At 35.6% G+C, this 17240-nt stretch overlaps 1 protein-coding gene across 1 annotated transcript in view; it reads right to left on the bottom strand.

The window, feature by feature from the left end:
• Nucleotides 1-9001, bottom strand: part of TRPS1 (transcriptional repressor GATA binding 1) — a gene marked incomplete at both ends in the record, with an annotated part of 214560 nt that extends 205559 nt beyond the window's left edge. Inside the window, 2 exons of the mRNA XM_079722587.1 lie at nt 4968-5896; nt 8965-9001. Coding sequence (XP_079578713.1) covers nt 4968-5896; nt 8965-9001 — 966 coding nt within the window. The remainder of the gene's footprint in view (nt 1-4967; nt 5897-8964) is intronic.
• Between the last annotated feature and the right edge of the window lie 8239 nt (nt 9002-17240).

The following is a 17240-nucleotide window of genomic DNA, read 5'->3' on the forward strand; positions in this document are numbered from 1 at the left end:
TTTTCTATTTGATTTCCAATTAAAATTAAACACGGTCTTCTCTGATATTCTGAACATGCATAACATTGACTTTAAACTTTAGAATCATATGATGAAGAATTCAAGAGGTCTATGATCTAACGATTTTCAGACACAGACTCCAGGAAGGAAATCAGAAAATGAAAGAGAACTGCTCTTTTTCCTGGAGTTAGCATAGTACTTATGTATCTGTGTTTCCAACAGCTGTACATATGCTATAATTACAATGACCTGAGAAACAAAAAGCACTGAATAATCTGCTGACTTGATATGGTTAGCAGAACATGCCATTTGGAGATAAAATTTTTATTGAGTTGAATAATGCTAAATTCGATTGAATGCACTGATAACCATGATTCCTTCTTCTAAACATTCTGCTTAGAGAGAAATACGGATATTCAAGAAAGTGATACATGCTCTCTAAACAATGGCAAATAGACTGAAAATCAAAGAGGGACTGACATTTATCATACTGACCCTCTTGTAACAAAGCCAGATGGAGATTTAACCATCATGCAGGTAAAAGGATTAATGAAGATGGTCAAACTATTCCATCCGGGTGGCTACATTATAAAGCTCAGCTATCTTCATGATGAAAATAACCTGGTAAATGCCAGAACATTGCTTTGCTTTTATGGCCTTAGGGTGAGCATATGTTTTATTTTGCACACTTTATTACTTGTTAAAGAGACACGGTCCTGAAAATAAGTATGGGTTCATATGCCAAACATTCCATACTCTTGAGAGTCTGAAGTGATTCAAGTCTCATTCACCAGCGTTTCTGAAGTGCAATTGTCCTCAACTCAGAAGAACAAAGCCACAGAACCTGCTAAGATCTACAGCTTCCCTCCTGCTCCAGGATCAAAGGAAACGGCAAGGCAAAAAATCAATATCTGGAGGTTAAAATTCAAGAAAATTCAAAATAGACCAAAATGAGATGAATGTTCTCTGGATTTTTCTTTTTTTCCAGACCAAACTGTAACCCCCTGTTCAAATGAATGTACAGGCACATGTGAAGAATCTATAAAGCTCATGGAGTTAAATATGTTGAACATACAAACACAAAAGATGACTTCCTAGCTCAAAAATCTGTTCTTCCTGCTTCTAACATGACATATTGTGCAACTCTGATAAAAAATATTTATAAAACAGAAACGCAGTGCTCCTAACTCAAACACAAGACAATCACTGAGACTCTTCTGTTAACCTTAAAATTTCATTCAGGGGCAAAATGAATTTAATAGCCGGCATCCTGTAGCTCCCTTCTTAGAGGCCTGAATAATGCAGAACAACAGGAAAGGTTTCCTTATATGAAAAGGCACCATATACATTGTGAGCATTTATAAACTTGGGCTAACTTAAACACTTTCCCGTGGGAAGTGCAACTTGACAAGACTCCGACTTTTATACTTGATCTGAGGGCTAAGAGCTCCCCCATAAAGATGATGCAAACACCCTAATGCACCACACATTAAGCCCTAATGAAACAGCAAAGTCCCCGTTTAACAATGCAGGCCTCCATTCAGCGATGGTTTAAATATAAGCATAATAAAGCAGATTAGAAAGAAAGAGGCTGTAATTACTTTCTGAAGAACTCAATCTCTTGTCCTATTATCGGTCTATACGTGAGCCTCAAGGGCTGAATACAGGTAGTAAAAATTGCATGAAGGGCTTAGCCACCATGCCACATCCATTAGTTTTAAAAATTTAAGCACAATCATTGATAAAACACGCAGTGGAAATTTAAAAATTGAGAAACTAACATCTGGGTCAAGTCCATGAGTCCTAAGCTAGCCATTATATTTTTCCTTATTTTTTTCTTGGTAAAGGTCTATATCTCTTCTGATTTCAGGCCTGGGTATGCTACCTCATGGTGTGTGAGGGATCTGAATTCAACAGACTCAGAAATGACTGTCCAGATTTTATGATGGCCCTTTAAAACGACCTCCATTATCTGGCCGGGGCTTTGTCAATTATGAAGTACAAAGAAACGTTGTTTGACACTATTTTTACAAATTTGTAATTCTTTGACTTCATGATGTGTAATAAAACTTACACAGAGTGGATACCATCAGTAAAAGCATGTCAAAACTTCAATTATTAACTTCAATATATGTCAAATAATCTGAACTTGAAACTAGAAATCTTAAAATTTGTTTAAATTATTTCTTTTTCCCCAACCGTATATCTCATGTTTGCACTCAAGTCAGTTTGAATTATTTAAAACCATCCATGCCAAACCAAAATATAGATCAAAGCCACAGAGTTCTTAAGTCCTCTACTTCTGGCTTCTGTTCCTTTTTTCTTGGCCTAAAATGTCATAAATCTATCATTAACCACCAACTGTCCTGAATGTTAAAAAAAAAAGTCTAATTGAAAAAGATTAATGAATCACTCATCTATTACTTCAACTAGCTTAAATTACAGATTGATATCAATAATTCCTGGAATGGAATGATTATTTGTCTTTAATTCTCGTATTTACCAACATCTTTATCAGAATACACACAAGCCATTAACTTGCTATCAATTTCTGACAAAACTGCATTAAAGAAATTCTGCAGTCAGCATTTTACTTCCCACAGCTTTTAGTCTCCACACAGCTCACATGCCAAGGAAAGGACCTCTCAAACGGCATTTCAGCAACACAAACATATGTGGGTGAAAAAGGGGGATTTCAGATGCGCTTTTATTCAATTTACGCATATAGCAAAGCTGCCTGATATTTATTTCAGCATAAAAATATTAATAAGTTATTTATCTTCAGACATGTTTCTGCATCAACATCTGGTGTGTGTGTAAAGTATTCAAGATTAACATTTGGCCTAAAGTACATTTAGTGTGCTTTTCCCAAACGGAAGAAAGTTAACTCTCTTTAGGCTTCTTTTCTCTCTCCAATTGTTTCTTCGAAAGAATCAGTCACTTTTTCCATAGATCGCTGTTTTCTATTTTTAGCCATATTATTTCTCTTTGAAAAAAAAATTGATTTTAACAAGATTATCTCCCTCCGTGCGATTTCCTACCATTTCTGTCTTCTTTACTGGGCACTGCTGCGAGGATTTAGGAGACAGCAGAGTCTAGGATCAGCTGTTTTATTTCTAGTTCTATTAGTTCAAACTCAGATAGCTCCCACATCTGTTTTATTTCTAAAATCACTGCCCAGGAAAAGTGTCCAGCTCATTCTACCCAAACATAAACTTTACTATAAATAACTAGGAACCTAACAAATAACTGTTTGGGGGAAATGGAAGTGTGTTTAAAAATCTGAATTCTTCCAAACTATAGGCCCTTAGTAATCTTCGTTTTAGAGCCTTCCTGACAGCCCAGATCAGCTTCCCTCAGAAGTTGTCCCCAGAGTGAACAAACTGAAACCCCGGCCGGAAATCCAGGTATTAACATCATATTCCTCGCTAATTATAAAACACCATTTCACATACTGACATTATTCACTTCTAACCCTTTTATCTAAAACACGTATTTGCTTTCCAATCATAGTTTGACAGCAGAGTGTATCTGACACAAGCCAGTGAAATGATCTTTAATAAGACAGCAGTTCAAAGCATGTAGCTTTCATGCATAATAACTATGTTGGCTTAATTTGCTGCGCCACAGAAATCATTCTATTTGTGGAAATTCACAAAGTACGATGGAATTTTGAGAGCTTTACAAAGATGAAACTGGCTTTTTAAGAGTTCTTCTTTATCTCCCTTAAAGTGAAAAGATTGCCATTCTGACGTTTGTAAAGGACTTGGAAATTTCTCTTCTGATCCTTCTTACAAGCATTGCAAAATATATTCACTACCTGTTATTTATAACCCCTTTGCCTGTCTTTCTTAATTGGCACTAGGTCAAAAGAGAGGTCTAGAACAAATGTGCTGTAGCTACTGAGTTGATAAAAATGATTGAGATTTTCAGGGATTGAGGAGGTCAAATAAGTGTGATGTGATTTCATTAGTTCTCAGGTACTTCTTCTAATCATTCCTAAAGAAGGTTAATATTAAACCTAATATGTTTTGAAATCCTTGGCCTAATAATACAATAAAAATCTACAGACTGTAACAGAAACTAATACACTTTCTCAAGCTGATTGTCAGTTTCAACTATACTAAAATTGCTAAAATGAAACGAATACATTACTTAAGAGTCCGTTCTGCATTTCATTCTATTTGAAATGGTAGGGTTTTTTTTTTTTTTAATCTCACATATGCCTTAAGCTAACACAGAAAGGGTAGATCAAAAAGGTATGCCAGTTTTAATAAAAGTAGAAATCTAAATTACTCCTAAATGCTTTCATAAATTATGATTTTCTTTAAACGCAGGAAGGAATGCTTTATTGGTCCACACCAAGGTCATTCTGGTGTCCCTAGTACTTACACTCACAGTGACTTCTTTTTAAATCAATGTAAAATTTTATTTCCAAAGTTTCATTTGCAATTATGTTGCCTTTTCAGTAGTACATCTCTGTAACCATCAGTGTGACCCAACTCTGGTCCAGTTTGGCAGAGTGTAAAATTAAACCCTCATCCAAGACACAGGAAAGACCCTCCCTGAAGCAAAGGCTATAGCAAAAGATTTATAATCTAAAACTAGAACAAAGCACGAATTACTATCATGTAGAACCATAAAGATTAGTGCCATTTTTGGAAGACTCTGAAAACATCAAATTACCATGAAATATGTCCAGAAATATGAAGCCAAGCTAATTCCATGAAAAAAAACTTTTCCCAGCCTAATAGAAGTGTTGGGATTATTTTCCATGATGAGAGGCTAAAGATAACTCTGAATACACATTTGGATGAAACAGCTACAGAGTGCGTCTGTCTCTTCTGCTCCATTGAGCAGGCTACCCCTTTGGTATTGGGAGCTTGATTTTAACAAACATGTAAAAATTCACATTTCGTTACTAACAACTTTTTCTCTACAAAGAGATCACAATACAAAGCACAAACCTGTACATCATAGGTCCCATTTAGTAAAACAGGCCTTGAGGAATTGATATCCTGCAGCACACCAGAAAGCACGGAACGGTTGACCTTCTGGAAGTCTTTGGAATGGCTGAACTGCACCATGTTATGAAGGGCCAAGATTTTGCTGTCCAGCTCAGCATCCTGCCTGGTGCGGTTATGCAGTCCTAAGTGATACTTTCGGAAGTGCTTAATCAGATCTGTGGGGTCATTGCCATAGTAACCATATCCACAGATATTGCATTTAAAGTCCTGAAGCTCTGGAGACAGAGGTGCCGGGTCTGGGTTGTCATTTACCAGTAAGTCGGTTTTCGATTTATTCAGTCTTACACCCCCATCTGAAGGCACTTGTGGGTTTTTTGAGGCCACTGAAACTGGGCTTGAGCCTTGACAATTGGCTTGACCACTCTGCGCTTGCCCTGTTTCCTCCGTAGCCTTCGGTGACATCTTCTGATCTTCCTTTGTCTCCAAGGAGTCCCCTGATGGGGTGCAGGCCATATCTTGAGGGTCATCTGCCTCTGCTCTTTGAGGAGACATCAAGGGCTCACAGACTCCCCCAGCAGCTGGAGATGAGAAAGCCAACATATTTCTCTCTGTCACCTCATCATGTGGATAGGAGGGAAGGTTTCCTCCCTTACTGGGGCTTTCATAATTGAAGCCAGCCTTCTCACTCAGGATTGCGCTTTTTAAGTCCTTCTTACTGCTAGAAGACGGATCTTGGACATGCAAGCTATGTTCCTCCTTATTATTTAGTTCTGCAGCATCACTCTGATCCGTATTTTCTGACATCTGATCTACAGAAAATTCTTTGTTCTTTCCAGATCCCTTGCTTTCTGTACCGACAGGCTCCAGGGTCTGGCCCTCGCCTTCACTAGCAATGTTTCTCAGAGGGGGGTTCTTTTTCCGGACCATATCTGTAAAAATACAAGGAAAAGGAAGATACAGGGTTAGTTGAAATTTGCAGGCATGTAGTCTAATCTAGAACATTTTACTTACTCTATTCAAGGCTTTTTTTAAGGCACATAATAAAAAATGTTCTCTAGGAAAAAAAATCTGCTATTTTTTTTAAAAATAGCAAAAAATTGAGACTGATGCCAACGATTTACATTTAGAATTATTTTTGTCACAAAGGGTGGCTCATTTGTTATTTTTAAATGGTTTTATGAATACCAAGGTATTATTATTACTAGCTCTATCATTCCTATTACTTAATCTTGGCTGCCAATTATATTTTTTGCTCAGCTTCTTTCTTAAGAGTTGATAGGTAAACGCTTCTATATTTATCTGTTATATACTATGTGTAATATGTACACATTACGTTTATAGAATAGATACACCTGTTTATGTTTATAGAATATATATTACATGTTTATTTATGATACGTATATGTGTATACAAACAACTATAAAGTGAAACTCGATATTGTTACACACTGTGCAACCAAGATATCGATATAGTTTCAACCAAAATATCCTCATAGTCAAAAGACAGAAAGAGCATGTTATAAACAAAGTGAAAACTGCCCCTTTACTTTCAGAAATGGGGGATAACAAATGTTTTATCTCTGCCGTACCGATAAATTACTTTAAGCCCCCTCTGGGGGACTTGCCTGAAAGAAGGGGGACCTGGTACACATCATAGTGGCCAGGTTGGGTTTTACTGGGACTCCATCTGGCATGATGAGAACCTACCTAAGGCCACGGTTTCTAGGCACAGCATGGTGGAAACAGTACCAATCCCAACATCAGGAGCACACTGGAAATTGACTAAAGTAAACTATTCAATTGAACCATGTGACATTGCCATTTTGTAGTTCAACATGGCAAACTGTTAGCAGTTTCCTATGGTTCACCTTCACATGCTAACTCAACTGTGCCTTTCAAGTTAGGGTCCACATAAGAACATTGTGGGGAGTCTAATGAATCGGAACTCTAAGGGTATAAGGAGATAAGAAATAAATTGTACAGTGTCAATAAAAGAATGCAGTAACAAAGGCTTGTGGAGAACTGACTTTCATGGCCTGTGTTCCTTAATCCTCTAGCCGAAAAACTTCCAGGGCTATGTATGTCGTCACCCCAACTGTCTCTTGGAAAAATCCACCTTCTTTACTAGCTGATGCTACCACAAGGGCGAATTTAACACAGTTAGTTACACCATGATTATCCAAAATGTCCTTAGAAAATCTAAATTAATAGCATGTTTTAGTCATTCTCATCTATAATTTCCCACAAGTGCTGAGGAACCACACTGGCTTTGGATATATGGGTAAACCTTCGCTTCTGAAAAGCTGGTCAAGCAAAATTTGTATAATATGAATCACTGAACCAAGATAATGCACTAGATACAGGAGAAGGAATCAGTTACAAGGTAATAATTCACTTTCTTGAATAATGTCAAAAATAGCATAACTGTACTTAAGAGAGTATACTGCTCTTCTTATACACCAAGAATGTTAGTCATCAAAATATCCATAGAATCTCCCACTTGGAACGAGAACAACAACCCAAAGAAAAACCATTTGGAGTTTCCAGTGAAGGTGACAGTCACGAGGCATGTAAACCTGCCTGGCATGGGGGCAAGGGAGGCAGTATGGTCTTCACCTTGGGGTCATTACCATTAGCTCCTAAAATTAACTAAGTCAGGTAACCATCGTTAAAAAAAAAAATGGAACACTGGCTAACTGATTTATCTTCTAATGTTTGCATTTTAGTGTCTTATCTGTTGCTGTTGACATTTTAGACCTCTATTCCTCTGTCAGAACAGCCAGAACTTGGGAACTTGTACCAATACATGGAAGACTGGAGGGCAATTTTACTGGTAGTCAACAAAGGGAAAACTAAAAGGGAAAGAATAAAAGGGAAGCTTGAAAGAAATAAGTTACAGTCTAAAATATAAGAGTTTGAGTAAAAAATATAGTTTTAACTTGGCCTATAGAAAAGGAAATACTAGTTTATAGAGTATCAGTCATTCCTGCATACAAAAATGTGATGATTTGGTACAGCATTTCATGCATTTCCCTCCAGAATTTCCTGTTTGTTTGTTTTTCCATTGGATTTTAACATTTCCTCCATCATATAAATAAAATCTAACAGTGATGCACCAAGATGAAATAAATAAGGCTACGCAGAAAAGATAAAAATCTATATGAAAGGCAGGATTCATGAAGAAAAAAGGATGAAATAATCCAATTCATTAAGATTATCCTTCCATTCAAATGAAAAGAAAATGGTTTATGCCCATATATTAAGGTAAAGGCGATGAGGAAAACAGCGACATCTTACACAGCAAGGGAACTAAGATAAAAAACTTAGAAATGAACAGATATAAATATGTCAATAATTGAAAAAAAGTAATGTATTTTCCAGAACAAAAAAGTTGGATCTTGCTGATTTATTATCATCATGAAGAACAGTAATGGGTCATAGTTTAAAAACTACTCAACCAGCATCTATAGTGACTGAGAGAAAATATGATTTGATTAAATTATCATACTTTCAAATTTCAGTTCATTCTTTCACCCAAGAACAGACCTTTACAACCCATATGACTCACTGAATAGGGCCCTTAATAATATACATTGCAAAGAATGTTAAACTGCTAAAACTTCAAAGAAGTATCAGAGAGGTCGTTTGGGTTTTATTTTTTTCGTTCTGGGGGGAAGGGGCATGTTCTTTTTAGCTGCTTTTAAAAAAATCATGGTTAATTTAGTTGAGTACACTTTGAAGTAGTTAGAGAAAAAATAATTTTTTACTGGAATTACATCGCTATAATTTTTCAGAATGACATATTATGTAAATATAAGCACATTCGCAATACTTCTAAGTGGAAGAAACTCCCCTAGCAACTCATAAGTTAGATACCGTAAGACCAGACCCACCCTCAAGTTATTATCTCTAAGACAAATAACAGATTGCATGACATTGTACTGTGTGCCAAAAACTTTTCCAGTTAACAATTTCACTTGAAAAAATAGATCACATACTTGTAAAATCATACCCAGCATTGACTTCATAAGGCATGTGGCTTTAGAGTGCTTTTTTACAATTATTAATTCTATTAGTCAACTAGCAGGAGGGCTAATGCAATTGTCTTAGAAGACGCTCAGAAGACACAGAAGACATTTTGAGAGCTGATCTGTACATCTGCAAAACAAAACAAAAAATATTTTCCTTCCTAAATGATGTAAACATATTTTAATGGATCACACCTAAAACACATTAATATGCCAGCACCGCAAGCTGCTTGAAAGATACCTGATAAAAGCATGAGTAAATCTTGAGCAAGATTTTCTCCCTCTCCTGGGTTTTAATAAAGCAACAGGAGAAGGAGGAACATGATATAAAAGATTATAGAAGTCATTTTCACAGCAGACTGTGCTGTTGGCAAAATTAGTTAACCTCGGACTCCCCTTGAACCTTAAGGAACACAATACTTACCTACTCTGGGGTGGGGATAAAACGTCTTAATTAGTAATCATGGAGGGGGCCTGCTTCTGGAAAAGATACAAAGTGCACTTGCCTATCTGCACGGTCACAGCTAAAGACATGGAATGGTACCCATAACTAGTCTCCTCCAGACTCACAGTACCAGTGTATATATACCATGAGGCTGAGAAAAGAACTATTTCAATGCCATCAGGAATTTTGCATCAGATCTAAGTATGCCTTACCAAGAGTTATAGAAACATTACATATTATAACATGTATTATCTTTTTAGCTATTTTTAAGTCATATTTTCACTCTTGATAAATAAGATTGTAAAGCTATGATTGAACCAGCATTCAACCATCCTTATATCATCTTTTTTTTTAATCTGAATGAAATTATTGAGGCAGATACTGCATTAATGGTCATAATATAATTGAACAGATGTACTACATATATACACGTGTGTGTGTATGTGTGTGTATATATATATAGATATATATAATCACATCAATGAGCCTTACTCATCAGTTTTGCCAACTCTGTTTTAAACTTTTTCATTCTACTGTACAGCAATATCCCTCACACTGACTACCACAAAAGTTCAAAATGCCAGTTACAGAAGGTCCACTATAGACAACCATTTAGGCAACAGGGCAAAAAATGAACGAAAAGTGAATTGGGCAAGGAGGAGCTGAAGAACCTAAATGAGCACTACAAGGATCAAAAGTGCCAACTTCAGTCCTCTATTTAATTATGAGATAAAAACCGACCTGGGGGCTGGCTAGGGGACCAGAGGGTAATAGTGAGCATTCCCACATTTACATCATTTTCCACCTGTACAAACACATGAATGCATATTACGTGCCAAGATTGTTAAGCAGGTTCAAAATGTATTTAGCTTCCTAAAAATGCTCTAACTGTATTAATTTTTATTACTGAGATATGAGGCATTCCATTTGCAAAAATCTCAATTTCTATTCTTATCTCCTCCTAAACTAAAACTTAAATCTATAAGTTTTCTTTGCATTTTTGGTAGAAGAATTTATTAGAAAAAAGCAATAGCGTACTGCACTATTTCTGTGTTACAATATCACTAAGACAGGTTAATGCAGTGGAAACAATCAGCATTAGAGCTTAAAATATAATTCTGGTAACTACTTCATCTCACTGATTAAAATGCTTAAAGAAAAAATTTTTTCTATAAACGACTATGACTTATGTTCCCAGAATGGCACCTTCACAGCAAAAGGAATCTAAGTTTTCTATTATTACCCAGATATTTTAAACTATTATTTAGTTTTATTTCATCTATATGAATATATAAATATGTATGTATATAAATATGTATGTAGAAAAATATATACACACACATACATTTATGAAATACTCTTGCTCAAATAACCTTGCCATAGATAATCAAATGAATTATTCCACCAAAGGAATCAACTATCACAGTAATTTTAAAAGAGAGCTGAGATCACACAACCATCCAATGCAAATGAAGTTAAGAATTTATTTCCATTAGACGAGAAACTCCTTGAAGGTAAGAGATATAAACTCTATGTTCTTTGTGGCATCTTGACCCGAAACACAGTAAAGAATCAAAACCTAAGAAGGTAGAAGGATACACAAATCACACATCCAGTTTCTGAACCTGATTCAGATCACCAGCTGATGTAATCAAGGGCAAGCCCTTTCCCTTCTCAGAGCCTCTCTTATCCGTATAATGAGAGAATTACAATAAATTATTTCTAACCTGCACTCTGCCTCTAAGACTCCATGATGGTTCTGGTTAATAGCTTAAGCACTTTAGTTACCTTAGAAAAGCTTTACCCAATTTTCTTGGAACATTACAAAATATTAAGCCATCAACAACTAAGGGTAGCATAAATACCACTGACACCTACCAATCACTGTTTTCCATTTTCTCCAACTTTCATTCATCCATTCAACACATGTATATCCAACAACAGCTATGTGCTGAAGACATCCAGCAAGAGGACTTCATTTTATTATTTGTCATCATTTTAAGAGAGGAAGGATATTTTTCAAAAGTAAAGAAAAAATTATAAGGAACTCCTCTAAAAGAAGCTGAAACTTTTGAGTACTTTTCCAAACAATAATTTCAACTAGGTGCACTTTCAATTGATACTTTCTCTCTCTCTATGTATGTACATATACATATATATGTGTGTGTGTGTATATCGATATACATACACACACACACGTATATATAAACACACACATCTTTATATATATATATATATAAAACCTGAACAAGACTAAAAAGATAGGGAAGCAAGACTATGTAATCTGACCTCAATCTCTAATTCTGCTGAGTATGATTTTTATTATAAGTAGCAGCTCTTATCATCATAATATATAATACCAGATGACATTTTCTTATTGTTTTTCCAGATAATAAATCTTTCAAGGGTTTAAAATCAAAGCTTTACACAAAAAGAAAAGATATCATAGTCTTCTCCTTAATATATGTTTCTTCCAGGCTTGTTTGCATCAACAGCCCAAGAGTACTGAGTTATTAATTACACATTTCATGTAGCTTTTATTTAAAAAAATTAAAAAGAAAGAAAAAAGAAAAGCAAGTTGTTTCTTTTGATCAAAAGTCCCCCACAAAGAATTTAAAGAATTAAGCAAGTGATAGCAAAATAAAAGGAAGGTCGAATCTTGGGCTCATGGCAAACTAGATAGCTTCCATATGAACAACATATAAAGTTCAGTTTTTAAAGAACATATGTGTTTGCTCATTGGTTTAGAAAAAAAAAAACTTGAATCCTGTCTACTCCATATATACAGATCAAAATCAGATTGCTTAAGTGAACTATAAAATGCAAGAGAACATTGTTTATCCAATTCACAAACCCAAGAATTGTTGAAGGAGTTTAAATGTTTTCTGTTTCTTCAGATTCCAGGGCAATACTTCAATGGTAGATCGCTTTTTCTGTAAACTGCTTCAAACTTCATAAATCCAGTGTCAGATGCTGTTCTTTGCTATCCATGTCTATTTAATTTGCTCTCTCTGAATTGATTATTCCTGAATCTTTAAAGGTATTTCTGGACATCTTAAATCCTGTTGAGATTTAAATGTCATCACCTTCAAACAATTCCCATCAAATAAATCTCTTATTAATTCACATCAAATTAATCCATAATGATCACTTCTATTAACATATGCTTCAGAGCACAAAGCCCATTAACAGTCATCTGGACACTAGAACTAACCCGAGCCTTTCTGAGATAAAATGCACACTATTTAGATATCCGATTTCAAAGAATTTTGATCCTGGCCCAAACACATTTTATTAGGCTTTTATTTCATCATGCTATGCTCTCTGTATTTTAAATATCTCATTTCAAATGTACTAGTCTAGGTAAAAGGAGATAGTCTGGTAAATAAGTAATAATGTCATATTTGCCAAAATGAGTATCCACATATCCATATACATCTTAGAGAAAGAATTTCATTAAGTACTTACTCTTATAAAAATATTACCAAAAAAATTTTGGGGGGGTTACCTTTAAAGACTTTATACTAGAAGTCTAAATGCAACTGTAGGATATCTCTGAAAAAATGAAGCATCTGCCTACTTCACTAAATGGGATAACTAAAATAGAGCAAGTGTACATCATGGAAAATCAAAGAGAAAGGGCATTATTTTTCCCTTCATAACAGGTGAGAGGCAAATGTATTAAAGACTCTGATTTGAATAAGATTACAATTTCACTAAGCAAATTAAGAAACGTTACCATTCACTGCCCATACATAAGTCATTTTTCCTTTTGTATTCCTCTCCAAGAAAAAAATAATAATTAAAATAATCTACAATGACAACTGTTGATTCAAACAGGCCAATCTGACTTTGCAAGTGTGCATGGGCCAGGCTCAACTTTATCCTTTCTTCTTTGTTAAACTGAAAATATTTCAACTGGTCCACGGGGAAAGAGCCAAACACAGCACTTAAATTCAAAAAGAATAGCTCATGGAAAAGTATACATGCAGCTCTTTATCTTGATGGTTATGATGGCAATTGACATTTTATTTGTATGTAAATTAGATTTCTACTGATAACAAAAATAATGAGTGCTGTGCTCCATAGGAATGCCTTTGACTTTCTTCCCAGCATTTGCCAAAAAAAATCTTTGTATATTAAAGGTAATTTAATTTTAATATATCGATGCTGCTTTGTCTGTTTTCCAATCTGTTATTCAATTGTAAAGAAAATCTCAATTATTACCTCAATCCAGCTATGTAACTGGCTTACAGCTGTCTGTGTCCTCCCATAAGAAATCTGTGTCAATCACTGCCAATCCATTTGGTAAATTAACATACATGTACAATATGGTGAATCTAACAGATGCATTCCATGACAATTCAAAAAGAATGCTCACTGTCTTCACAGCATTGTTTAAGTGTATTAGGCAAAGTTTTTGCTCATTTTTTAAGAGTGCCAAACTAGACACAAGATTAGAACAATCACCATGAAGGATATTGAGAGCTTATACTGGTTTTATACACACACACACATTTTTTAAACACATGTGTATCTATGTGTTAAATATAATATCTATCATAATATGATATTTAACAAATGTCATATATAATACATAAAATAATGTATACATGTATATGTGTGTATGTGTGTGTGTGTGTGTGTATATATATATATGTATATAAAATAGCCAAAGTGATGGGGAACATAAATCTGTGCCACCATATTCAACAGTTTTTGCTTACAACTCTGGTAAGTAACTTGCAAACCACTAAGGTACCACTTGCTCATCCCTAAGGTACCAAAGGAAGCAGCTTAAAAGGTCTCACCCATCGGAGACCAATAGTCCAATGAGTACCTACCAGGTAAGGCACAAATATCACGAGGAATCAGCAAATGCATACACGCAATGAAAGGAAATTAAGAGAAGTTCAGAGTGTTGCTCTATATATAAGTTCCAAGAGGCCGGGGATCTTTATTTAGTTTAGTTTAGGTTTTTTTTTTTTTTAGAATCTTTTTTTTAACATCTTTATTGGAGTATAATTGCTTTACAATGGTGTGTTAGTTAACAAAGTGAATCAGTTATACATATACATATGTTCCCATATCTCCTCCCACCCTCCCTATCCCACCCCTCTAGGTGGTCACAAAGCACCGAGCTGATCTCCGTGTGTAGTATGTATTTTTTAAAGTTCATTTAAGTTAACAAACAGTACAAAGATATCTTTCACACTGTGTAATGAATACACACTAATGACATGAAATTTGGTTTAGACACCCCCCTAGTTATTGCTAAAGGCTTAATGTAAGCAACTTAGCATCATTTTCCCTTCTGATAAAAGCAAAAAAACAAATTATACACACACAGGTTGGAATCATTTTTCTCTTTTGTTAAGTACACTGAAATTTTTCAAAGAAAACTGGTCCTGTTTTAAATGGGAAATATTTTAAAACTGGAAAGCAACTTCTGATAGTAGAATAGGTTAAACCACTTTTTCCTGACTCCTAGGATGAGAAAAGTTTTATATATGAAGGAAAAATAAAGTACACACAGAATTCCTTCATAATCTGGGTAGGTAACCGGCTTGGAAATCTTCAGCTGTAGGAACTTTTTTTGAATAAACCATTATTTCTGGACACTGCCTATGCTCACCCCAAATTTAGCTAGGCTCTATCTGGAATTTTACTATGGTAACTAGTTAAGCACAGATGACAAGAAATTCAAGAATTTTCTCTACGTTCTTTCCATGATATTAGCTTCAAAAAAAGAAATGTAAGGAGGTTCCTTGGTCAAAATAAGTTTAATGGAAACTGTATAATACTTTATACCCCTTCTTCATAGATCCACAATGTACATTAGCGATTACAGCTCTGAAAAGTCCTGGGAGTTATACAGTGGGGAGTCTGTTCAATTTGGATTGGAATTTCCCAATCTCATTTGACTTTAAGTCACATTCTACCACTTACCAACAAAACTAATGTTCTGCTGAGCACAGTTGGAGATGCTGCTCTGGACAGTAACTATCTTCTTGCCTTATGCATATGTAATATTTTAAAATATTAAATAAAAGCATAGGTCATGTTTTTAAACAAAATAAGTATTCTATCATTAATTTGGCAAGAAAACTAGCATGCTTTGATATGAAGTTGATAGTTTTGAAGGGTTTTGTTTTGGTTTTTTTCCAGCATGGTTATCAACTCTAAAAGATCAGGATCTACTATCATGAAAGATTTAGATTCAGTATTTTAAAAGAACATGTAATGGCAGAGGGTGAGTCATGCTAGAACATCAGGGGAAAAAAAGGCAGGAGCTAAACATCAATGCACACTATGATATCCAATGTCCAAATCATATATGCATAAGCATGTATGGATATAAGCCCAGTGTTATCTCTGAGCTAAACAGTTTACACAGATATCATTGCATTAAAAAGTCCTATTTTTTCAGTTATTCTTTCTAATGCTGTCCACTACAGTTAATCAATTTAAAGCACTACCACCTTGTGTACTAAATTTGTCTCAGTCTTTTATAATAATTTTAAATGTATCTGATTAAACTTAGGAACAGAAATATGGCAGGGATTTAAGGAACTATGGTGTGTGGAAAGCAGTCAGAGACTGACCCAGGACTGCACTGAGGGAACTTGCAGCATCAATAGTTCTCAACTGCTTGAAGATACTGGAGGGGCTTCCCTGATGGCGCAGTGGTTGAGAGTCCTCCTGCCTATGCAGGGGACACGGGTTCGTGCCCCGGTCCGGGAGGATCCCACGTGCCACGGAGCAGCTGGGCCCGTGAGCCATGGCCGCTGAGCCTGCGCGTCCAGAGCCTGTGCTCCGCAACGGGAGATGCCACAATAGTGAGAGGCCCGCGTACCACAAAAAAAAAAAAAAAAAAAAAAAAAAAAAAGATACTGGAGAGAATACATCTAGCCCACATGCTCCTCTCTGGTTATTAATAAATCCCATTCCCCCAAACTCAGCCTCTGCTTCCAGATTCATCTGTACCTATAATAAAGAATAGAACACCAGTGTCTGGACCACAGTCAGGAAACATGTGTCTTAGGACTGAGTCTGTGACTGCATCCTTTCTAGTATAGCTTAATAGAGTCTAGTTCGTGTTTCTGGGTGATGCAGAAGAGCAACGATATATAGAGAGAGGGCGGCCTCCCTACCTCACCCTTCTCAGCTCTTGCTTCACGGGCTCTTGGATTTTGTTTCATTGCTATTGTTTTCCCCCTACCCCCAAAGATGAAAACAAAAGATTAAAAATAAATTTAAAAATAGAAATAGGCTGGCTAGATGCCAAAGTAAATGTGAAACAGGGAATTTATTTGAAGTTAATTTTAAATGCAAAGTCAGACATAGTGGTGAGGTCACGGTAAGGGCCAAGTCTGAGAGGATGACCACACATTCAGGTTACTCATGGATGCCACAGCACCTCCTTTACCATTCACCAAGCAAGAGAGAACGGCGGTACGATGCATATAAGTGGGGCTCTAGAATCAGTGAGGGCAGAAATTAGCTCACTCATTAAATATGTTGTATAGCTAATCTACTCCATCTTCACATTTAAGTTCAATATAAACTTAAGAATCTATCGAAACACACACACACAACATACCCGCACACACCTTTAGAAAAGACTTTCACCACCTGCACCCCAATTAGTAATTTCTTTTCTCCGTCAATCTTGTGGACACCTGTCACAACAGAGTAAAGGAAAAAAATATATATTTATATAATTCCAGATTCAGGTGTTTTACAAATAATTCCTTCAAAATCCTACTGAATTTTGAAAGAAGTCAAAATTCAGAACTAG

Source organism: Hyperoodon ampullatus (assembly GCF_949752795.1).
Source record: "Hyperoodon ampullatus genome assembly, chromosome: 17".
In the NCBI taxonomy this organism is placed as follows: domain Eukaryota; kingdom Metazoa; phylum Chordata; class Mammalia; order Artiodactyla; family Ziphiidae; genus Hyperoodon; species Hyperoodon ampullatus.